The sequence below is a fragment of the Ceratotherium simum genome, chromosome 19 (genome assembly GCF_057802395.1).
Source record: "Ceratotherium simum simum isolate JZ-2026a chromosome 19, ASM5780239v1, whole genome shotgun sequence".
In the NCBI taxonomy this organism is placed as follows: Eukaryota; Metazoa; Chordata; class Mammalia; order Perissodactyla; family Rhinocerotidae; genus Ceratotherium; species Ceratotherium simum.
This window is the reverse complement of record NC_141918.1, coordinates 30,348,263-30,372,051: the sequence shown is the minus strand read 5'-3', so window position 1 is coordinate 30,372,051 and position 23,789 is coordinate 30,348,263. Positions and strand designations below refer to the sequence as shown.

The 23,789-nt window shown below is 45.6% G+C and overlaps 1 protein-coding gene across 2 annotated transcripts in view; it reads left to right on the top strand.

The window, feature by feature from the left end:
• Positions 1-10,744, top strand: part of SCML4 (Scm polycomb group protein like 4) — a 64,039-nt gene extending 53,295 nt beyond the window's left edge. For both annotated transcript variants that reach the window (XM_014781146.2, XM_014781145.2), the window contains 2 exons: positions 4,877-5,022; positions 7,585-10,744. In XM_014781146.2, the coding sequence (XP_014636632.1) occupies positions 4,877-5,022; positions 7,585-7,710 (272 nt within the window). In that variant the 3' untranslated portion in view covers positions 7,711-10,744. The remainder of the gene's footprint in view (positions 1-4,876; positions 5,023-7,584) is intronic.
• The last annotated feature ends 13,045 nt before the right edge of the window (positions 10,745-23,789 follow it).

The window sequence follows — 23,789 nt, the reverse complement described above, 5'->3', positions numbered from 1 at the left end:
ATACAAGCATGTCAGCCAGTCTTGAAGGAATAAAAGAAAAACCTGATTAAAATCTAAGGATTGGTCAGGTTCTTTTCTATCTCCCATCTCTCTCACCTCCTAGTGTCTTGAAAATTCTTGTAATAGAAATAATGGAAAACACACTGTTTCAAACTACCTGATGTTGCCCAGATTGTGGGCTAGCCTGGGGACCTCATACATTCTGCATGGCCTTGTTTCTAGGAAGGATACATTCTGTGAGGACCAGGTCACTAGAAGGAGTTGAGAACAGATCTACACTCCCCTTGCCTTCACGCCCCTCCCCTCCCAACCCAGCTCCAGCTACCAGAGAGGCTGAGAGGGCAAGGGGACCTATAGTCAGCCTGAGGAAGGACACCAAGGGGTCACTTTTGGAGACTGATGGGCTTCCATTCTTATCAGCCTCCAGCCCAAAGCCACATATTCACTTGAATCTTGCAATACTCTTGAGAAACAAGATGAAGAAACTGAGGCCCAAAGAGAATGATCAGGGCCAGGAAGGGGCTAGAAGCCTGGCCATTGGCTCTTCATTCAGTGTGCTTTGCACATGGACACAGCGATGATGGGACAGCCTGTGGTATGAAGGGACTATACACCATCATAGGAGGGAGGGACCTTAGAGCTCCAGCTACCAGAGACCCTTCCCAACTCCCTTATATCACACCTGAGAAGTACAGGGATGCTCACATAGCTGGTGGGTGGTAGAGATTTCTGACTCCCAGATCATTGCTCATCTATTCTTCTACATGACTCTACTGTTAGCTAAAAAGTTTTCTCTGATTTATGAATGAGCAAAGGAAGTTATCTATGTGCTTGTGGGTATGTGTGAGAGAGAGAGAGGGAGAGACTCACAGACAGCAGTACAAGTGCTGTGAAAATGTCCTGGACTGCCTTAAACACGGATTCATAGTCATACTATTCTTGGTGAACGTGAGTTCAGCTTTAGAAACAACAAGAACTTTCTTTAATTACAGATACATTCACAGCTGGGTTTCACTTTTCACAAGTCTCCAGCAGCCACAGTGAACAGACACAACCATACACAAAGTTCTCTGTGCTGGAGAATGTTGCCTTCCCACAAAGGCATTTGGCCAGCGCTTTGCATGCTCTGTTCCTTCAGGAGCAAGATTTTTTCACATCCATCATGTCTTACCGCTGTCCAATCACATCTGCTGGCCTGGCAGTGTCAGGGGGGACCCATCTGTCTTCCTGACACCTTCACAGCAGGTGGGCGGGGCTAGTGTATTTATTATCTTTGTGAGCACAGACCACTGCAAAAGCTTTACAAACCTGCCGCTGGAAAGTTCCATTTCTAGAGAGAGTTTATGTGCTTTGGATCTTGAGCAACTACGGAGGTGTGGCAGGCTTCCTGCTGCTCTCTGTCTTGTATGACTAAAAGGTCCCCTCGGAGAGGCTCCTGAGCCGGGCCTGGCTGCTGTAGTTCCATCCTGGGAAAGTGAAAAATGCCCCCGGCAAGCACCAGGTGTCAGGAGCGAGGCCGCTTTCCCGGCTGGGCTGTCTCCCTCCACAGCCATCACCTGGAGAGCCTCCTCCATAAAGACATGCCAGCCCCCTTGCTCAACCCAACGTTGCGGCCGATGGGAAAGTACTTCCTTGACCTTGCTGGAAGGAACTTAGGCTCTCGTGGATGGTGCTGTGAATCGGCCTGGTAGTTTTCCTTCCCATCAAATACAGGAAATTAGATGTGACCTCTGCTCTGATCACTCCAAAATCGTTCCTGGCACCAAAGACTTTCAGCCTTTGGAATGAGAGCATCTATTATCACCTTGATTAACGCCGAAGCTCCGATGGGGCGGAATCCAAAGGCGAACCTGATTGCCGTGATTCCTCGTCCCCATGTCGAGAGCAGATGTCTTCAAATGCAGTGAAATCACCTCTAATAAGCGTGCATCAGCATTCAGATGGCCCTGGGGTGAATTAACGGTTTCCCGGCAAAATGCCCTGTGCCAAACCACCTCAGGGGACCCCTCCAGGTCCAATGAGGAAAAGGCAGGGAAAATCGCAAAGTAAATCTGATTCTCAACCAAACCATTCTGTATTTAGGACAGACTCGGAAACGTGATGCTGTGCTTTTCTCAGCACTAATGGAGAACTGTGCACTTCTCAAGCACATTAAAAAGAAGAAAACAGAGACAGCAGAAAACCGCTGCACCCTGAGATTAAAGAAGGGAAATGGAAGTGACGGCTTCTCAACTTCTAATTCAGAATTATTCTACAGGAAGCTGCTTCATTGTTCAGAGCCTTGACTTTTTCTGGCCCGAAAATAGGATTAAGGATTACCCACACATAACTTATTCATACTGTTTCTGCAAAGTATATTGATTCATTTAACCTTTGTCAAACCCATATTTATAAATATATTTACTTAGAGCCATGGAGGAGCCCATGATTATAAACCTTGTAATGAGAGGATCCCATTTTTCACCAAACACTTTGCCCAGGACCCTGTACAAAGAGATGCTCACTAGATGTTTATGGAATGGATGGGGGGAAGACGAAAAAGATCATCGTGGGTCCTGTCTGACTCCCGGCGGCCCTGTGTACAGCAGAGCGGAACCCTGACCCGGTATTTTTGCACCATCTTCTCACCTTCCTGGCATATCAGACACTGCTCCACTGCTATTTATAAAATCCTCAAGAAATTAAAATCTAACTGGAGGTTGCAGACAAGTACACGCACAATTGTAACACAAGGCAGAATGTGGAAAGCATCTTAAGAGAAGAACAAACAAAGATTTGGGGGTTAAAGGTAGAGGAAGGTGACATCCAGATTGCAGGACACAGAAATGCTGCCTGGGAAGGAGTCTACCTGGGCTTTGATGGCTGGTGGAACTTCTGTGGAAAGGAGGGAGGGTAAACGCCTTCTAGAGAGAAGCAGCTAAAGGTGGAGAGCCAGCCCTGGCAGTCCATGGGTTAAGATTTGGTGCTCTCATCACCATGGCCCGGGTTCATTTCCCGGTCAAGGAACCACATCACCGTCTGTTGGTTGTCATACTGTGGAGGCTGCTTGTTGCTGTGATGCTGAAAGCTATGCCGCTGGTATTTCAAATACCAGGAGGGTCACCCACGGTGGACAGGTTTCAGCAGAGCTTCCAGACTAAGACAGACTAGGAAGAAAGACCTGGCCACCCGCTTCCAAAAAATGGGCTGTGAAATCCCATGAATAGCAGCGGAGCATTGCTGACATAGCACTGGAAGGTGCGAGACTGGTGCAGAAAGACCGGGTCGGGGTTCTGCTCTGCTGTGCATAGGGTCACTAGGAGTTGGAATGGACTCGATGGCACTAAAGGTGAAGAAGGGACACTGGGAAACATCCAGGTCACAACCAGTGTGCCCAGATGGGGGTGTGCAAGAGGGCAGGGGAGGCAGACAGGGCACCGGGCGCCTCCTTCCCTCTGTGGAGCACCTGATGCAGGTCAGCCATAGGGCCAGGCCCGTTTCTGTCCTCGCGCCTGCCTTCCAGGCAGAGAGCATTGCCATTTTACAGCTCATGGGGCGAGTCGTGGTCAAATCACTAGCAAAGGGCAGCCCTAGGATTTGCCCCTACTTCTCTCTGACACCGAAGCTCTTCGCCTCCACCTGGGAAGGAAAGATATTATTGAGACCAAAGAGAGCCCTTGACATTGAGCTATGGACTCAGTGCATAGGCAGGGGGCATCCACAAGTGGCACGGACAGAGCTGGGTCCAGGGAGAGCATGAGGCAGTGGCAGTTTTGCTCTAGAAGGAAAAGAGCCCAGGCAGAGATACTCATTAGAAAACCATTGCAGGGGTTTGAGTAAAAGGTTCTCGGATTGGAGCAGCAGGGCTGGAAGGGAGGAGACCAGTGTGAGAGGCATCCGTCCAAGAGAGTCAGAATAATTAAATGTGGGGAGCAAATGAGGGGCAGGAGGTAGAGATATTACGGAGGTTTCAGAAACATGAGAGATAAGAGGAGAAGCTGATTCTGGGGAAAGAGGATGAGTTCGTTTGGGACATACAAAACAGTCAACCCCTAAATATTGCTGGGCATCTGATTCATTACTCTCTTCCTCCTTCACTTGTCCTGTTTCAATCTGCCCTGTGGGAAATGCATTTATGCAACACTGCAACTCGTGCACCAATCATTTATCAAGGATCAGCTATGGATCAGGCACAGGATTAGGCCCTCTGCTCTCCAGGATTTCCCAGTCTAGTGGGGCGGATTGGAGTACATACTCTGACAGACCAGGCGGCCATGGAGGCACTCAGTATGTACCTCAGGTGCTGAGTGAGACAAGGTCTTCTTTCCGCACATGAGGAGCAGGGGATGGACGCCTCACAGACTGGGGTTCTGAGGATGAGGCATCAGAGACTCAGAACGAGGACCAAAATGCACCTCAATTCTGCTGCGTCTTTATTGTCTCAGTGTAATGCCAGTGGAGGACCTGAAGTCATTTTGGCCTCACAGCACTACAGAGGCCCATTTGGACATTCACCTCAGCAAGCTTTCTCTGGTCACCAAGTACCCAGTTACCGGAGGCCCATGGCCCATTCAGATAGAACTGAGCAGGAGGGGCCTTTAAAACTCTAGCGTGAATCAGAATTTCAGCTGTTGAAGGAAATCGATTTCCTAATGTTCTTTTCCCTGGGAGAGCAGAGAACTTTTGCATACATGGAGAGGGTCTGCCTCCAGGAGTGGCCTCCCCGTGCTCCAGGCTCCTGACGAGAGCAGCCACTCACAGGCTTTCTCTGTCACAGGAGGTCACTCAGGCCACTGCCTTGGACTCGAGGGCCAGGGGGGAGCAGGCAGCCCCAGGTAGGCGCTGAGGTCCTCGTCCTGGTGTCTAATGGTCTCCTTCTCTATGCCCACCCGTCCAGCCTCAAGCCCTTCTCCAGACGGGCAGGACGCCAGGCGGCCGAGGAGCAGGAACCCCTCCACCTGGACCGTGGAGGACGTGGTCTGGTTCGTGAAAGACGCCGACCCGCAGGCTCTGGGGCCTCATGTGGAGCTCTTCAGAAAGCATGTATGCGCATGGTGGGCTTGGCCCGGGAGGGGAGAAGCACGTAGGGGGAGGTATGGAAGGAGGGAGCTGCAGGCTGCAGAGGTGGGGTGGGGGTCTGAACTAAGCCCTGGGGGCACACTCGAGGGAGGCCAGACGGAACCACAGGCTTCTCAGAGCAGAACAACCACTTAGTTTTGTTTTTAAGGGATATTTGTCCCATCAGTTCCCTCATTTTGGCCTTTATCAGGAGTGCCTGTTTTCCTGGCCATCTGTCCGTCTGTCTGTGCATTCGACAAACATTTACAGCACACGCACAATATGCCTGACAGACTGTAATAGTGCCTGTTTCTAAGCCACTTTGAAGCTTAAATGAGAAAATGCGTATGAAGTGTTTGGCTCGGGGCCTGGCCCATAGATAGCCTTCAGTTAGCAGGTATTCTTATAATTATTTAGGAGATTCTGCAATATATAAGGATGGTAAATGAAAAAAAAAAAGGTAAGAATTAATACCTTACCTGCCAAGCTTACCATGTCAGTTTTCTATGGCTGCTATAACCAATTACCACAAACATAGCTTAAAACAACACAAATTTATTATCTTACAGGTCATTGGGTCAGAATCTGACCAGGGTCTCACTGGGCTGAGATCAAGGTGTCGGCAGGGCTGACTTCCTTCTGGAGTCTCTAGGGAAGAGTTCATTTCCTGGCCTTTTCCGGCATCTTGATCCGCTCTCATTTCTTGGCTCGTATACCCCATCCTTAAAGCGAATAACATCGGGCAGAGTCCTTCCCAGGCTGTGAGCTCTTTGGTTCTTCTGATTCTTCTTACACTTTTAAGGACCCTGCGATTACATGGACCCTTCCCCCCAATAATCCAGGATACTCTCCCTGTTTTAAAGTCAGCTGATTAGCAGCCTTAATTCTATCTACAACCTTAGTTCCCCTTTGCCAGGTAACCTAACATGTTCACAGGTTTTGGGGATTAGGACATAGACATCTTGGGGGGAACATTATTCTGCCTACCACGGTTACCATTGTTTTTTCCTTCCTGGCTCTTATTTTATTTGGTGATTCTGTCATGGAAATCATAGTCTCAGATCTAGGGAGGATCCTCATCTAACCCGACACTCACATTTTATTAGAGATATATTTGACCTCACCTAACAGTGGGGCCTTGAGAGCAAGGACCACAGTGTGGGTTATGCTAAGACAGATCTGGGTGGAGGAGTCTGGCTCTCTTCCAGAGTGGCAGGAGGTGGTGGAAGTCCAGGAAGTCCAGGAGGTGGGGTGAAGTGAGAACGTTAGGCAATGAGGCCCCTGGAAGGGCCCACGAGTGAGATTCGCCCACTCTGCCGTTTTGCCAAGGTCGTGGAGAGTGCGTGACACAGAGCAGGTGCTTCATCAATGCTGGCTGGCTGGATAGATGAGTAAGAAGGGCTGGTGACCCTTGCACAGTTATATGAGTCTTGTAACTGTGCCTCTTCTCCCTATCTGAGCACTCCAAATTTCTACCTTTGTCCCCAGTGACCTGAAAATAGCACCACAGATGAACAAGGAAACCTAGCCTTCCTAGGTTCATGAATTCCACCTGCATTCTGGAGGGTTACCATTTTCAGACACAAAAGGGAACAATACCAGGACCTCAAGGCATTGGCATTCCCTTCGTAGCTCTTTGTGCTAAACCCTAGGATAGAAGCAGGTGCACTATTTAGTTTTATGCCACCTAGTATTATTGACAGGGCCAAAAGACACCTGAAATCCCTCATAGAGTGTAATTAGCAATTTGATAATCAGCTAAAGGTAGGTAGGCTTACCAAGAAAAGAAACAAGAGATTAGAGTGATGGATGGAAGTCAGGGCCTTAGACCAGCACCTGGAACGGAAAGGTAACCACTAGTTTCAGGGTCTGATGGATGACACTTTGTCTTAGTCAGTTCAGGCTGCTGTAACAAAGTGCCATAGACTGGCTGGCTTATGAACAACAGCAATTTATTTCTCAGTTTTGGAGGCTGGAATTCCGAGATCAGGGTGCCAGCATGTTCTGCTTCTGGTGAGAACCCGCTTCTGGGTTGCAGACTGTCATCTTCTCATTGTATAAGGACACTAATCCCACTCACCGAGGGCTCTACCCTCATGACCTAATGACCTCCCAAAGGTCTCACCTCCAAATACCATCACATTGGGGGTTGGGATTTCGACATATGAATGTGAGGGGGAGACACAAACATTCAGTCCCTTGCACACATCTTGCTCCGTTAGCTCTAGATTGGATAAGGAGATAAAATCATATGTGCGATATTGGGAACATGGCTGGGGTTATGTTTGGGCCCTTCTATCAGGAGAGAGCAGGAATATGAAAGATCCAGTGTATCAAATGACCCCAGGGAGATGATGGGAAGAGGAATACATAGCATTGTTTGCTTTAATTTATTTTTTCAAGAAGATCTTGCCTTGGGACTAAGAGAATATGTATGGTAAATCTATATTTCCTTATCTCATCCCCTGACCACACTTTAACCACAGCCACACTTTGACTGCTCTGACCATCTTCTGGGTTTTCTTTCTTCTGATCTTCTTCCACCAGGAGATTGACGGCAATGCTCTCTTGTTGCTGAAGAGTGACATGATCATGAAATACTTGGGCCTGAAGCTGGGACCTGCGCTGAAACTCTGCTACCATATTGATAAGCTGAAGCAAGCCAAGTTCTGAAGGTTTTGAGAAGATAGAAGCAAAATCCAGATAAGAGATCTCAAGATCATCTTCTGCCTTACCAACATCCAGCCACCATCACAGAATAGATTCTCTTCTTAAAAATAACAGCCACAAAGACTTGGTCTTTTTATAAAACTTGTGCATCTTTGCTTTTTAAAAAATTCAACATGGCCCTTTTGAAAGGCTCCTCTGTATTAATGATTTGCCAAAAAATTGCAAAAAAGCCTATTGTTTTTAACATTCTTGATAGGTTGGTTGCTCTTAGAGTGGGTCCTGTTTTTATAATGAGAGAATGGGGAACCGGATGCCATCGCTCAAGGAGAAGGATCTCAAAAGATATGAGAAGGACTTTTGTCTCTGCAGGCTCTGCAGGGACACCCACCACAGCACAACCTGTCTTTAACTCTGACCCGGCGACCTGTCATTGTGAGCCTTGTTTGATTCAGCTCTGGAAGCTGTCTTCTGAGGATAAACGCCTCACCTTGCACTATCTGGAAAACTTGAATTCTTTTGCTCTCTGAAAGAGAGGAAAAAAAATCTTTTCTAGTCTTAGTTATCTGAAGTACTGTGTTGCCCCACTAGAGGGCAGACTGCTAATGAAATTTCAGGACCCTCACTGCAGTAGCCTGGTAATTCGGTACTCAGTAGATGGGTTAGGGTTTCTGTGAATGAGATCTAGCTTACACAGACATAGGGAATTTATTCCACAGTCAGCACCACAGATTGTAACTTGAGAAGAAACTGTCTTCTAGAAGGTTCTAGTTCGTATCCAATCATTATTGATGACTGAGATGCACAAGCAGCGAAGGCAAGAATTTGGAAGTATGTTCTTCCCAGATGGGGCTTTGGAGTTCCTTCCCTTCCAGAGTCCTTACTGAGGTGTTGATGTGTTGGCACGCCGAAGAGTCTTAGTGACATTTAGCCATGAGTGTTTCTTTAAAAAAGAAGAAGAAAAATGTCTCCACTAATCTTTGAAATGGGAGAGTGTTGATTTCTAGTTACATTGCTGGATTATGTAGTTGTATCTGTGGCTACTTTTTCTAGTCCTGAACAAATACACAGACATGCTATTATTGGGTTTAATTCAATTTACAAATAGGTTTTCCTTCCTCACTGCGGAGTAATAGAAAAAAATTGATTTTCTACCCCTCTGCAGCTATGTCCAGGGAAGGACGATGAATCTACAATTCACTAGGCAGAAGGGCAATCTTGTCTCCATTCTTCTTTTTATCCTTTTCTTTTCTCTCTTTCCCTCTCTCCTTTTTTCCTTCTCTCTCACTGATTAGGAAACATATCTTCAAAATGAATTCACCTTTGCCATGGGCATATCCTCTTACTTAAAAAACATCCATTGTGTTGGAGGTGAGGAAATGAATACTAGACTTTGCGATGTCTGGGAGGATGAGGATCAAAGAAAACTCAGAGCCTCCCTTGGCCCAAATGCAAATTAGAAAATGCACACCTTCCTCCCAGATGCAGCCTCAGCAGGGGTCTCTCGGGTGAGTGGAGCAGGGTGGGACTTTAGCCCCATCACCCCTCAACCAGGTACCCTTGTGCAGGACATGACCTGTACAAACTTGTGGGCAGCCCTGGGTAGATTTGCATATTGACCCTCTGTAAATCAGTTAGAATTTAAATGAAGACGATAAGAAACATTCCACGCCCTGCTGTTAGATCCACGTTGATGAGTGATATTTGAGAAAGCACATCTTAGCAAAAGCCTTTTTAGACACACAAATAGCGGCTGGACTTAAAGCATGACAGAGAAGGGAAGGAGGAGAAAGTCTTAAACTTCCCCCTGACTTGAGCTTGAGTCATCAGGTTGGAACAGCTTAATGTCTGCTGGTTTTGGCACCTCACCAAACTCCCCTGAATCAGGTCTTGGGAAAGAGTCTAAAAGATTTTGAAGTGATATATTGACTCTGTCCCTCAAAGTTTGTTATAGTGTTCACTGCTGGTCGAGAGTTAGATAATCTCCCTCAAAAAGCCATGGAGAGTTTATGTATTCAGAACTGCCAGTGTGAAAACAGTAGATCCAGAAAACTCCACGACAACCCAGGTTTCTCAGTCCACTATTTTTGCTCAATCCTAAAACTTGTAGTGCCTATTCCGCCAACATGTACCTCGTTTAGAGTCTTTCAAATCTTCCTACCCACTCTCACTAGTGCCTATCTCACTGCAAAAACATGAACTTTGGTGCCCCTAAATTAAAATCTTCCCCAAAAAGTGTCAAAGATATTTTGAGGAGTTTTTAGGGGAGAGAGACTTTCCCATCTCAAGTCTAGGAGAAAACTGGATCAGTGTTCACGTGTTCACTGTCTCACGGAGGTGCTATCTCATTTTGCATTAAACTTTAAGCAGGACAGATTGCTGAAGCCATGATATTTGAGGTTCGACTTTTTAAAAATCTCATTACCCTTAAAATGAATGCTGCCATATCAGAGACTAACGCAGGGAGGAAATTCTTCCCTGCCTGTTTTTGCACTGAAATGCAATCAGCCGACCAAATTATTGTAGCAGCACTGCAATTATAATTAATTTTCACCCCTTTGAAAAATCTTGTCAAAGCAGGAGGCTAACTAGCTTAGCAAATGTGAAACATGCCAGGCCATTTCCTCTAAACGGGCCTTAAAGAGTCAGGCCACGTGTGTCCCTCTCGTGCAAATGCGAGCTTATCTGGGGGCCTCACACTAGGGCAGATACTGTAGTTGGTATTCCATTGCAGTAGCTTTGCTTCAGGTTGTGGCGAATAATGATATAGTTTTGCATAATTACAAATTAGAGTGTGAGTGTGTGTGTGTTCATGTTCTAAACATTTCCAATTGTGCCTGTCTGTTAAAGACTTTTTAAAAAATCTACAGACAATTCTATTGCCTAAGGCATTTTAAATATTTCATGAGGCACATTATTCCCTTTGTGAAGACTTCAGGTAGAAGATGTGGGTTTTGTGTGTGTGTGTGTGTGTGTGTGTGTGTGTGTGTATTTCCTGACAGTGTAGTTGGAAGAGGCTTAGGAAGTGGCTGGGAGTATATCAACGATTACATTTGCTTGGTTAAAAATACCTCCCCAGCTTTGTAACACAGAGGCCAAACCTGCTGTAGGCTGTTGCTACTAGGTATCTGGCTAATGTCAGCAAGGTGCACCCTGGTGGCAGCTGGGGGACGGCTCTGGGGTTCTGGGCCTGCCCCCCTCAGGTGCTGACTGGATGTCCCAAGCTAACGTGTGGCTGAGGGGAGAGGCCTAGCCAGGGAGCCCACTGGGCAGGGAACAGCCTTCTTAGTGCATACACGGGGCTCCCAGGGCTGACAAGTTTATTTCCTTTCAGCAGAAAAAAAGAGTGAAGAGCTCTCAGGAGAATCAAATATAATATTAAAATACATTGGGAAGGAATACTGAGCTAAGGTTGATTTGCTTGAGAAGGAAACTAGTGAGGGAGGGAAGACAAAACTATAGATTTCTTAGGAAAACAACAGAACAGCACCTCTTCTAATAGTCCCAACCCTTAAAGCTGCAATAACCTATTTTTGTATTTATGTGCTGTATGGAATATTTCTTATTTTTTTTAATTAAAATTATTTTTTAAATTATTTTTTGATTGTTTTAGGAGAATTTTATCATATCTCTGAGATAACTGGAAATATCAAGAGGTGATCAGGGACTCAAATTTAGTCACTGTCAGAAGGTCTTGAAAAATGGAAACATTCTGCTTTCTTTCTAAAGAAATAGCCAGGTTTTCATACGTGTGAGAAGGTGCATGCTGTCCGATGTTTGCTCTGACTGGGCACTTTACAACTCTTCTCCAGCGGGGTTAGAGCACGAGGAGCTTTGACTCACATTTTTTTTTAAACCTCGGATAACAAGACATGGGATTGTGAAGGAGTAGATGATTTTTTAAAAACTGAATATCTTGTTAAGGAGAGGAGTGAAAACCTGTCTGTGGGTGTGGTTTATTTTTGTCATAAACACTCCAAGAGCTGAGTGGCTGCCCAGCTCTGCTGCTGTTGCCACGACCATATTCCCTGTGGCATGAGAAGACCATGCTGAGAACCCAGAGGTGAATCCAGCAGATGGTCAGACATCTAGAGGTACAAACATTCCTGTTTCCATCTTGCAATGTCACCCCAGCAGCAATGCCCTGCTACACTCACATACAGCACCTGAGCTTCCAGCCCTGGGAACCTCAGCATCTAGGGCGTCCTTCTCTCCAATCGTTATCCTAATCGAAGACAATTCCTTCACGGACAATTAGAAGCTGGATTTTTGGAAATCTAGCATTTACTTGAAAGAGAATCGCTCCTATTTATGGCCACCGGTTAAATATTATGGAAACATGTCTGCTAACAATTTGCTTTGTGTAATTCGTTCTAATGCTAATCAGCAACAGCTGGGACACTTCCTGTGGTAAATTCCTTTGTGGTTACAGTGGTATTATCACACATGGACTTCACCAAACGCTGTACTTGAGAAGAACACTCACTCCAGCTCTCCCAGACTTCAGGAAACTTCCCTAACTTAGAAGCAGTTCTGGGCAAAAGCACATTTTTAGAGGAGGATTTGCTTTTCTTCATTCTCTGCTTTCCCAAGCAAGGCCCCAGACCTGTGCTTTTCAAAATCCTACATAAATAGCTTGGGTGTTCTGCTCACGCTTAGCACTGAGTTTGACTTCCTCCAGAGGAAAAGACAGCAAGCAGAGCTTAAGAATGCCACTTTCCTCCAGGTCAGTGAGCTGTACCCGGAGTTGATATTGAGAGGACGGGGGCACCAGAGGAGTGGAGACACATCTGAGAGCCAAGAGCTGGCTCAGTAGTCGATTAAATAATGATGTCAGACAGTGTGGGGATAGCAGCAGCTTTCTGTCCAAAAAGTGTAAATATACCACTCAGACTTGCTCTAGGCTGCCAGCCCACCATGCTCTGCTCTGTAGCTCCACCACGTGACCTGAGACTTAGAGTTGGTTTCATGCACTAAGTGCTTGTTGCAAAGGCCAACACAAACGTCTTCCATTGGATCCTACTTTGGAACACACCCAAAGCTTGGCTTCTCCAAACGGCTCACTGTGAAATGGCAGACCCTCTCTGGGAGTCATTTTACAGTAAGCATGTGTGACCGGAGGTTACCTCCATCATAAATGGGATGTCCTCAAATCTCAGGAAGGCTCTACCTCCCCATCCAGTGCTGGAACACCTTCCCCACAGCCCTGACAAATGGCTCTGCCTGACCACTTCCCATGGGGGGGGGCGGTTCAATCCCATAGGAAGTGGTTTATTCCTCTGTTGGACAGCTCTGTGAAAAAGTTATTTCTCAGGGAGACACAGATGTCTGTGAATCAGACACAGACATTTGAGATGAAGCCAACTCTGCAATCTTTCTCTTTTTCACAGAGCTTGTCCAGGCAGTAACCACACCTATAATGCAAATTGACATTGGCAAGTAGATCCCAGCGCCACTACATTAGGATAAAGGCGCAGACGCTTTATATAAACGTAGAACTCAGATAGGTCATGGCCATCAGATTCATCAGCCCTGTCATGAAAAACTAGCAAAATTCTTGCGGCCTCCCACACACACAAAAAGGGTGTCCTGGGAGAATCTTCAGTGTAGTTGTAAATCTGGCTATGGTCACATAAGCATGTGAGTTATATAAGCTTGCAGGCATGAATCTATAAGGCCACGTGCCTCATTAACTGTGAAAAAGATGCTATGAGACACTGAGGCCCTAACTTTTAATTGTACTCTCTGGTGATATAATGAACTAACGGTTTAGACAAAAACAAGTTATAATTGATGATAGAAAAGTAAACATGGTCCGTTGTGAACTTATGGAAGAGTAATACAGTTTTTGACCCCAAGCCCAAGTTAGATTTCGTGTCTGTGTGTGCATGCATGAGTGAGCATGTATTTGTGAGTTAATGCAACAAGTGAGGACTGGGGAAGGCTTGAGATGGGATTGCAAAGGGAGATTTTGCTTTCTAGAGCATTCTATCCTATTCAGAAGAACTATCTAGCAATGATTTAGAAAACAGACCCAAAAGTGCACATAACACGTATTTTGTGTAGCTTACATAAAATTCTGGATTATGGAGCAGATTCTCTACGAAAATACTTAAATCTGGGTACTCGGAAAAAGTAGATACTATTTAGCACCTTGGATAGTACCCGGCATATAAAAGGCACCTCATTAATATTTATTGGCAGACTGACTGAATGAGTGCTTGAGCAGTTTTCATACTTTCTTCGAAAAGCCGCAAATTTCTTTTTGAACCCCATTATCTTTACTGAAAGGAGAATTGCCAAATGGACAAACCAAAAGAAGCTCATGAGACCTTTCATTTCCTCTGGCTCTCCACACACTCCAGGTCAACCTCCACAGTCACTGATTTGCATTTCACTCATGTCTTTTTGTCTTAAGCTCTCACATTCTGATCGGCCTAGTGCTCTATTGCAAGCATTAGACAGTAAGAACTTTTTACAGCTTTACTTTTAAAACATCTTTTCCTTTTCCTTCTCAATCCATGATGCCTCTCAGCAATGAGTAGGGTTTCCATTGGCTTAACTGCACAAGGAGGGTAAGTGTCACTCTGGGAAGGGCAGAGAGCTCTTTCCATGAACCCAGCACTCCCAATACCTTGCTCACCTTGGGGGGCAGGTCAGCAGAGCTGGGCCGTCCCCACAAGCCACTCTCTGTCACACGTGCTGATAGTAGCAAGACTTTGAGAACACACGGCCCACAGGAGATGGGTAGACGAGAACCTTCTTCTATTCTTTTCCACTCTTTACCCATCTTCACCCTTGAGAGCAGATTCGGAAATAGCAGAGGCTTCTCTCTTTTCCCAAATAGTTCCATAGGAGCGTTGAGAATAGAATCACGTGACCAAATTTTTTTTCATAACAACATCAAAACTTTAAGTGTTTCATTTCCAAAGAAACCACCTCAAAAGCCTGGGCACATGTTCCAAGGATGTTTTCATTGCTCAGATGTTTTTTAGTACATCTCTTTTGGGGTCATCTTTAGAAGCTAGGACACATTCTTTTCAAAGTGTTGTTGGAAGTCATCCCCGGAGGGTGGATTTTTTCTCTTTTTGGAGCAAGTTAAAGCCACTGGGGTTGTGTCTGGTGAACAGCACAAGCAATCCATTTGAGACGTAAAATGATGTGTCCCCATACTCATTTGTTTGTCTTTTCCTTGTGTGTTTCCTTACTTGATACAAATGGTTTGAGCAATAACAGCCACAATTCACTTGTTAACTTGATATATTAGGCAGATATCAGTAAAAGGAGCTGCAATGTATAGACTACTTTGAAGGGCAACATCATGTGGATGTATAACATTCACCATGTTCATTTTAAAGTAATCTTGTTGCTGTATCTTCAGGCATCATAAGCTGAGGATATTGTTAGTGTTTGCAAATACACAGAGACTGCCCTCACGCCTAGAACCCTAGAATCCCAGAGGGATTGGGAGGAAGAAGACTTAGGAGACATCTGGACCACTCACCTCCAGTGTAGAACCTTCTCTATACCATCTCCCACTGGTTCCACAGCACCCGGTGGGGGCAAATTATGGTGCAGTTCCAAAGAAACAAGCTGTCAGAGTTACTGCCCCCCATATGCCATCTCCTCATCTGGAAAAGGAGGGGGGCATCTCGATGACCTGTAAAGGCATTTACAGCCCAGTTACTTCAGCAGAGGCCAGTGGGGCTATTTGTTCCTCGCTCTTCTGTTTTACCACTTCTATATTCTGCCTCTCCTGTCTGACCTCATCTAGATCCTCTTCTCTCATGGGCCCATAACTCCCCTTAAAACCACATGGGCATTACTTTGCTATCCTTTCTCATTAATTTTTACTTTCCATTTCTTTCTTCCTGTCTCTGTGTTTCTTTGTTTTCCCTTTTCTGTTTTTCTCCATTTCACTAGCTCAAATGCCTTTTGGGAAGAAGGGGGGGTGGAGAGAGAAATAAAGAATTAACAGGTATCCTTTTCCCTCCCTGGCCCAGCCGTCCCGACCCTTGCCTGCCTTCCACTGTCCCGCCATCACCCGCCCACAGCATTCCTTGGCTCTGTCTTACTTCCGGCCCAATCTCGACTTGTTCTTTCCATTTCTCAAGGTCTAGCCCTCTCAGTCTGTCCCTTAGTTTTGGAACAAGAGTCCTATCCCTTTTGAATGCTTCATTCTGGTGGTGACTCACCCTGACGTCTCACTAATACGCCTTATCAACCTTCCTTAAGCACAGGCCCAAATGCCCATCCCACTAGGTGTCTCTCCTTATTTAGCCCTGAAGGTCAAGAGCCAAGTGATCTGGAGCCAATCTGACATACCTCTTGAGAAGCATGAGTTGTTTCTCCCAGCCATGCTGCCTCCTGTAATCTTCATGGAGTCACTCTGACATCCAGTAGCAATGCCAATCATTCCACAGTTCTTTACAGAACGTGTAGTTTGGTCCAGACCCACTTAGCACTGACTGCACCTCCTAGTGACCAAAGCCAGGCCAGTGCCTAAGTTTAATGAGGAGGGTCAGCTGGGATCAAAGACGCGGTACAATGACCTACGGCAGAAACATTTCTGGGGTGAGGTTTTGTTTTTAGACATTTACAAGTCTGCTGAGACATGTGCAATATTAAGTGGCTTGGGTCTGAGTAGAGAAAGATGATGATATATTTCCCAAAGGAAAATGTGGTTTAGAGAAGGGAGAAAGGCAGCAAAATTCTGGAAAGGAGATGCTCTATTCCTGGCCTTTATCCAACACAATCACATACCCTCAAGGTCTTTCTAGAAGTCAAACTTGTTTCCTCCATAGGAACTGAAAGTGTTTCTGCCCGAGTGTGGGAGAGTTTGGAGGACTTTGATTTATTTTATTATCTATTGTGTTCTAAGCCACAATATTTAATTGGCTGTCATCTTCTAGCTATATCTTTGATCATTTAAGGATTAAAAAAAATGAGCTCCTCCATCTCATCCTCCAGAAATGTTGAAATATCACTTGCTTTATATAGCAAATATTTCCATTTTGTACACATTTGTTGATTAGATTGTTTCTCTCTTGTATATACCTAGAAGTAATTTTATTAATACAAAGATTTTCTACATTAAGTATATTTGTAGATAAATTTACTTTTTATTCTATACACACACAAGAAAACAAAATAAATGGATGAAATCAAATCATTTCATCATAATTGTCTTCTGTTGCTATTTTTTCTTTCCACTAACAGTGAAAACTTTTTGTTAATTAAGTGCCATTGTAACATCACAAAGCATCACCAGGGCAAAAGGTTTGTGTTTTACCAGCTATGCTAGGCTGTAATTATCTGACAAGTTTCTTGCTAAATAATGAGGGCATCTGTGTAAGTGGAAATCCACGTTCTCTAAGCTTGCGAGGTTGAATAATGATGATTGAAATGTTATGTCTTTTGTTTTGTAAGTTGAGGGGTTTATTTTCAGATTCTTTTTTTCAACTCTGCTTTAGTTAATCTCATGTTTCCACCTCTTTATTCTGCTTCTCCACTCCGATGTGCCCACGCAGGAGGCTTTCTGATCTCTCTCCATCTGGGACAGTGGCAGCTGTTCCTTTCCTAGGTAAAGCTTCTGTCTTTAACCAAGCGTCCAAAGAGGTCATCTCTTCATCTCAGGAAGAGAAAAACGGGGTTGTCTACATTCCCTTTTCTCTACCTAGATGGGCTTCCCTCCCTTCTGATTAAAGATTTTTAAAGGATGTGTGTGCGTGCGTGTGTGCATATTCATGTGTGTATTTATGGCTGGGTTTGAGAATTTGAGACAAAGGTCATCCAGAGAAAGTTTGTGCATCCTTTGCTTATGCCGAGGCACGTGTGCAAGAAGGACCCAGTGGATGAACTGCAGATGCTCTAATGACTTGAAAATTCATCGTGCTTTTACTTTTTATGGACATAATGTAATTCTGAAACATTACTTCAACTCCATGCTTTATTTAGAAGTGTTTAGGGATTGTGGAGCTTCGAGCTTAGGAAATGGTGTGGTTTTAGGGCCTAGCTTTTTTTCTTTTTTTTTAATACCAACGGATCTAATTTTGCAGACCAGAAATCAGTGCATAGAACTCATTGTAATGGGAAACAGCATTTACATGGGAGAGAAAGAGCAGTAAACCCTGTCGCCTGGGGAAAGAGCCTCTCCTTAATTTTTGCCCTTTGAAAGCATGCTGCAATCAGCATTTTCTAATATTGGGACAATCCTCTCACCTCAAAGTGCTCCTCTGTAATTGTGTCACATAAGGGGAAATTGTAACAGGCAATTTGGCTCTGTAATTCAGTTTACAAAGCATGTAAACATAAGATGACCAGGTTAAATGCAAATAGGCATTACACTAAGGTATGAAAAACAGGGGGGAGAAAAGATGCTGTGTGCATAACTTAGAAACAACATGAATTTTATTCCTCTTGTGCCTCAAAACGTAGAGTTTATTAAAGTTATTTATCCTCTCATTTAATTTCCTCACATACTGTTCATACAGATACATCATCTGTGTATGAACATACACGTATTCTTTTTTTTTTTCACCCCAGAGCCCCAGTACGTCATAGCTGCACATCCTGCTAGTTGCTGTACGTGGGACGCGGCCTCAGCATGGCCGAGAAGCGGTGCTTCGGTGCTCACCCTGGATCCGAACCCGGGCCGCCAGTAGCGGAGCGCACACACTTAACCGCTAAGCCACGGGGCCAGCCCCCATACACGTATTCTTAACTGTGTATATTTACAAATCTGTCATTTGTAATAAGCAGGCTCCCAGCGCAAAGCACAGTCTTTGGGAGTGAGCTGATGTGCTCATTTTCTACAATGTACGGTATTTTAACAAATAGACTACTCTATATAAAACACCATATCAAAATGTGCTTTTAATTTTTCAAAGCCTTCTTGTTATTGTTTGTAACTTTTTCCTTTGGGCCAATTGTTTCATTATTTAGAGGTCTGTTTTTAATGTAGTCTCTTAAACAGTGACTGGTAGGTACACGATAATCAGATAGGTACAGTTTCATTAAATAAACACTACTGGCCTTAATGATTTAATATTTTGGGGTGCTTTTTTCATTTTTGATGCAGTATTTTTTTCTAGTATAGTGTATCATGGGCCTCGAGTGATTCAATAAAATTTCTAAATCTTAAGATTCCAAGACAATGCAGTATTTTCTGTTCATGCTATGAAAAGTATTTCTATATTTTTTAATAAAGAATGGAATTTATATGAGCGTATGTATATGTTATCTGATCAACTTCTTTATGTTCATTATTATTTCATCAGGACTAGTTCCCATAAGTAGATAGAAAGGAAAAGCGTTTCAAAGAGGGTCCTTGACAGCCAAGGCCAAAAAGGCCTGGTTCACAGCTGCCGCAGAGGCCCCTCCCACCAGCCCCCAGCAGCAGCATCTCCCAGCCCACGCACCATGCTGGCTCAGGAGTGACTTGTTGGAGGAACCCTATTGGCTCCAGGATTCCCTATCAACTGTACTTCCTGTCTCCCTGACCTTCCTATTCCAGCCTGTGACCACAACGGGGGCAGTCCAGGGCAGAGAAGGAATGTGAGATTTGATCAAAGCCCCTGAGTGAATGTCTGCCCAGGGTCATCGTGGACCAGTCTCTCCTCTAGGATCTCCTTCCTGGTCAGCCATGAGGGATGTGGACAACCTCCTGTGGTCGTTGAAGGACTAAATTAAATTACAGTGCTTGTAAAAGCCCCTCAAATCGTGTCTGTTGAATCTAGAAACCTATTCCAGGCCATTTACTCCTATTGGTTGTGACCCAAACTGTTTGGGGTTCATGATCGCTCTTGTTTTTTGATCCAGCCCTCACCCTGACCTGCCAATTCCTGGCTCAGAGGCCTCCATTCTGTCCCTAGAGCTTTGCAATGATCCTTGACAAAGGCAAGATGGTTCTCAATGAAACAATTCAGTGGGTGGGGGGGTTCAGGGGAATCCTCTCGTGCCAGCATTCTCTGCAGCTGGGTAAGGCCAGCGAGAAAGGCCTGGGGACAGCTCTTGGGGAGAGTTGGGGGTGCAGACCTCCAAGTCTTCTCTCACTATCTGCCCTTGGTTTGCTTAAAACTTAATAAACTATTTCCAAGCTAATCTCTCCCCTCTCTCCTCCAGCACAGGTCCAAACTAGGTGGCCTTTCTCATATGTCTACGAAGTCCCTAAGCCACCCCAAGAAAACCCAACCACAGGTGCCCTCACACACCCAGGTCCCAAGGATCCTTCTCTGAGCCTGCTCTCCTCTGACAGTTAGATGCAAGGTCTGAAAACCCAGCTTCTATTACTAGTTTTTTCTCTATTTTCTTCTATTATGAGTTTTAGCTGTGGTTGTACCAACTCTAGTATCCTAATTATAAAAGGTCCAAGTGGGGAAGAAATCCCAAAGTAAATGTTATATGTTTTTCTGTCCTTTTTCTGTCAAATCTTAACATAGATTTGGCCTCCTGAACAATTGCAGGCCTAGAAAGGAAGAAGGAACTCTGTGATGAAGGTAAAAGAGGAACGCCGTGATGAAGGGAGGCATCTTGCCCTGGACTGAACAATTGTGTGGTGTGCAACAGACACCACTGAAGGGCAGGGACAGCACAGCTAGCGTGCATGGTGAGGTTGAAGCTGAGGTACACACGTGAATACGCATATGTACATGCTCTACCCCTGCCTCATTCCCTGTTTCTTAAGACCCAGAAGATAGACTGGACCAGAAGCCACAAACCTGGGTTTTAGTCCTGGCTCTCCCACTGACAAGCTGAGGGCATTGGGCAAGTCGCTTCATCTGTCCAGACCCCAGGGAGTTGGAATAGCCAAGGTCCACGTTCCCCCATCCCCACCGTGGCCTGCTCCAATGGCCCACAGTCTACAGCTTATCAGCAGAACAGGCCATTCGTGACTAGACTCTGTTTTCATGATCTTGAGAGTCCTGAGCTGGTAGGACCCACTGGGGACCTGCAGGGAAGAGAAGGGCTTATAGAGCTGACCAAGATGACAACCTACCTGAGGGGTCTGTCTCCTAAGAATCTATGAGGGCAAGTAGTTCTTAAGAACAATGTGGAGTTGATTTTCTCAGGCAAGTTACCAGAAAAGAGAATTTTCCATATACTGTGAATCACTGTGAAAGAGATACTGCTCCATTGTAGGAATTCAAAGCGCCATCACACGCGTTGAGCACAGATAGATCTTGCCTTCTGATCTCCAAGAACTTCCATTCATTTTAGTGCTCAATGAACTTGCATCTTTTCCCATTATCCCTTTCATAAAAAAACCATTTTTTAAGCAGAATTGCTTTTCTCCTTAAACTCTTCACCAAGGTTGATTCGCTATCTGTCTAGGAGTGGCTCCTAACTTACTGTTAACCTATTTAGTGGAAGCAATAAAAAACATTGAAAGGCAAAAGCAATTTAGATGAGAAATATTTCTGTAAAATCCCCTAGGATGGGGAGGTGGAGGAGAAGTGGATCTGATGGTAGCTCTGTTGCCGGTTTCAGACTAACAGGTTTGGCAGTGATGTTTTGTTAGCAGCAGTTAATCAGTGAATCCCATTACTTAATAAGGTTATCACTCTTAGCAAAAGCTGCAAATTACAGTTTCTTTTTCTCCAGGCTGAAGATAACATCCTTAAAATTTTGCATCTACAAGTGGTATCTCGTTAGCGGAAACTGGGTAAACAGAAGCACATTGAAAATGCCATTTGTGTGTAATTCAGGCTGTTTTTATCCAAAATTTTACAGTCCCGTGAGCCCGCTGCTTCCCTTCTCCACCATTGTTCGGTGCTGGTGTGGACTGCGAATCAGAAAGAGGTGGGAAAACGCTCCTTTGTTCATCACCAGCTGCAGAAGTCACACTCTCATGTCCTCCAAGAGTAAATTCATAGACTTGTAAGAGCCTCACTAAGTACCCCAATCCCAGGTCCCTCTGCTCGTCAGCCTTGAAGGATTTAGTCCGCCAGTGATTCAGTGATCCACGAGAGTCTTGTTTTTCAACTAAACCACCTCCATTAACCCCTATGACTCTCACTTCACATCTCATCACAGAGTTCTCAGAGTAACCAACCGTGCCTCCCGCCATCTCATCTGTCCCCACCCCTCGCCTTGGCTCTTGCTGGTCTTTAAATCCCATAGCCTCCTCTGTCAAAATTCTGCTGTGTGAGTTCATTCACATTCACCTGTCCCTTTCCCGGTGGGGCCCAAGAACCTCAGAGAAGGCCCAGGTGGTGCTAAACTCATTGGCGTTAGCCTTGACCTCCTGCCAAGATGGCGTCATGTCCCATGTGGAAGGGAAGGTGGTATAATGGTGAGGGTGTCATGCAGCTGATGGGAGGTGCTGTGGGAGCCCCTCAGAGATGGGGGCAAGAGAAGCTGCTCCCTCTATGCAAAAGACAGAACAGGAGGTGCTTGGGGGAAAGGTGTCTGTGAGCCAGGAGAATATGCAGTGGGGACTTGCTCTCCCGCATCCCCTGTCTGAGCACCGGCCCCTGTGCTCACAGACGTAGACCCAGCTGACCTGCTAATCCCCATAGCACTCCTCTTTCCAGTTCAGCTGTTTCGTTTTGTTTATTTGTTTTCCTTTTGGCTCAAAAAACCTCCAGGGGGGATGAATTTGAGGATTTTTCTGGTGTATGTGTGTTGTGTGTACGTACTGAGTCTCTACCTCATTCCAGTTGTTGATAACATTTTCCCTCCCACACTTTCTGTCTCCCCCCACCCACCCCTCTCACCCACCCCTTCCCACCCATTCTCTGGTCCGTAGCATTTCTTAGAGCTGCATATGATTTCCCCTGGGAGAGACTTTGTGTTTTCTGGCTGAATTATTCTTTATACATTTCCAGTCAGCCACTTTCCCCTCTTGGTTGCACCACTGCATCCTTCCTCCACTTGGCTCTTGAAGCATTTTTTCTTGGTGTTTTATTTCCTTGTCTTGCCTCCTCCATCCCCACCCCCAGTGAGAACATCTCTGTGCATGTCTCACAGCCTTGCATTTTCCACCAGCAAACACACTTCCAAGGGCCTTAGTGACTTGTGAAAAATCCTTCCAAACTTGTCTTCTGGAAACAGGATGGCAGATGAAAGATTTCTTCATTAAAATTAGACACTTTAAAGAGGCATTCAGTAAAAGCTCTGAGAATCCCCAGTGAGCCTCTGTCTGTGTGGAGCTAGTGAGGGGGCCAGAAGGAGGCGTGGGCTTAGGAAAGGCTAGGATGAAGCATTCTGGGGTTCCATCTCCCTCTTCTGACACACAATCCCTCCCCTGGACAGGGCAGTTTTGAGCCTGATGGGTTGTTGCTTCGCGTCCTACCCACTGCTCACACTGCTGCTTGAAACAACTCGTGTGTGAGATGCCTGAGGTCATCATGACCCGCTGTTCTCAGAGAACAGAATATGATTTATGACTTGAGAAGCTGGTCGAGGCTCTGGACATAATTCCAAGCTGCGATTTCTCATTTGGGCTCCTAATGTTTGATTATGCAGCTGGGCAGCGTCCCCTCTGAAAGGCAGCTTTCGCGACATGAGCCAGTTCCCAGCTGGGGGTTTTAACTGGACCAGCAGAGTGCAACCAGAGCTTGGGGGAAACTCCTGGGCAGGGCCCGAGGAGACTCAGGGCCTGGGAAAGAGGTTGTCTGACTGAAAGCAGGCACCAAACTTGTTCCTCGTCTGAGCCAGGCTCGGCTCTGGGTGCTTCCCGCACAACAAACGTCTCACTGATTCCTCAAGTGCCCCAGCTCTGAGTGCACCCAAGGGCAAGGTGAGCACATGGAGGGCAGGCTCAGGCACGTTACTGAGGCAAACCAGGACACCGGAGAGGCTGGCAGGAGCCCCTGACTCTCCGTAAGGTCTTTGGAGCCTCCATGAGGACGGAAGGGCGGGGTGATCTGGTCTTGTGGTTAGGCCTCTGTCCCAGGCAAGAAGCAACTCTCCTGGGCTCAGTCTTCAGTCTATGTGGATCATTTTTACTTCTTTCAGGGACTTAGGACACAAGCCTCTAAAAAACTACTGAGAAGCCAAGCACAAAAATGGCCAGAGATTTTATTTTTTGCCACCTAGCCCACCTGAAGGAAGCGAAGGATAAATCAGCTTCTCAGCAGGCG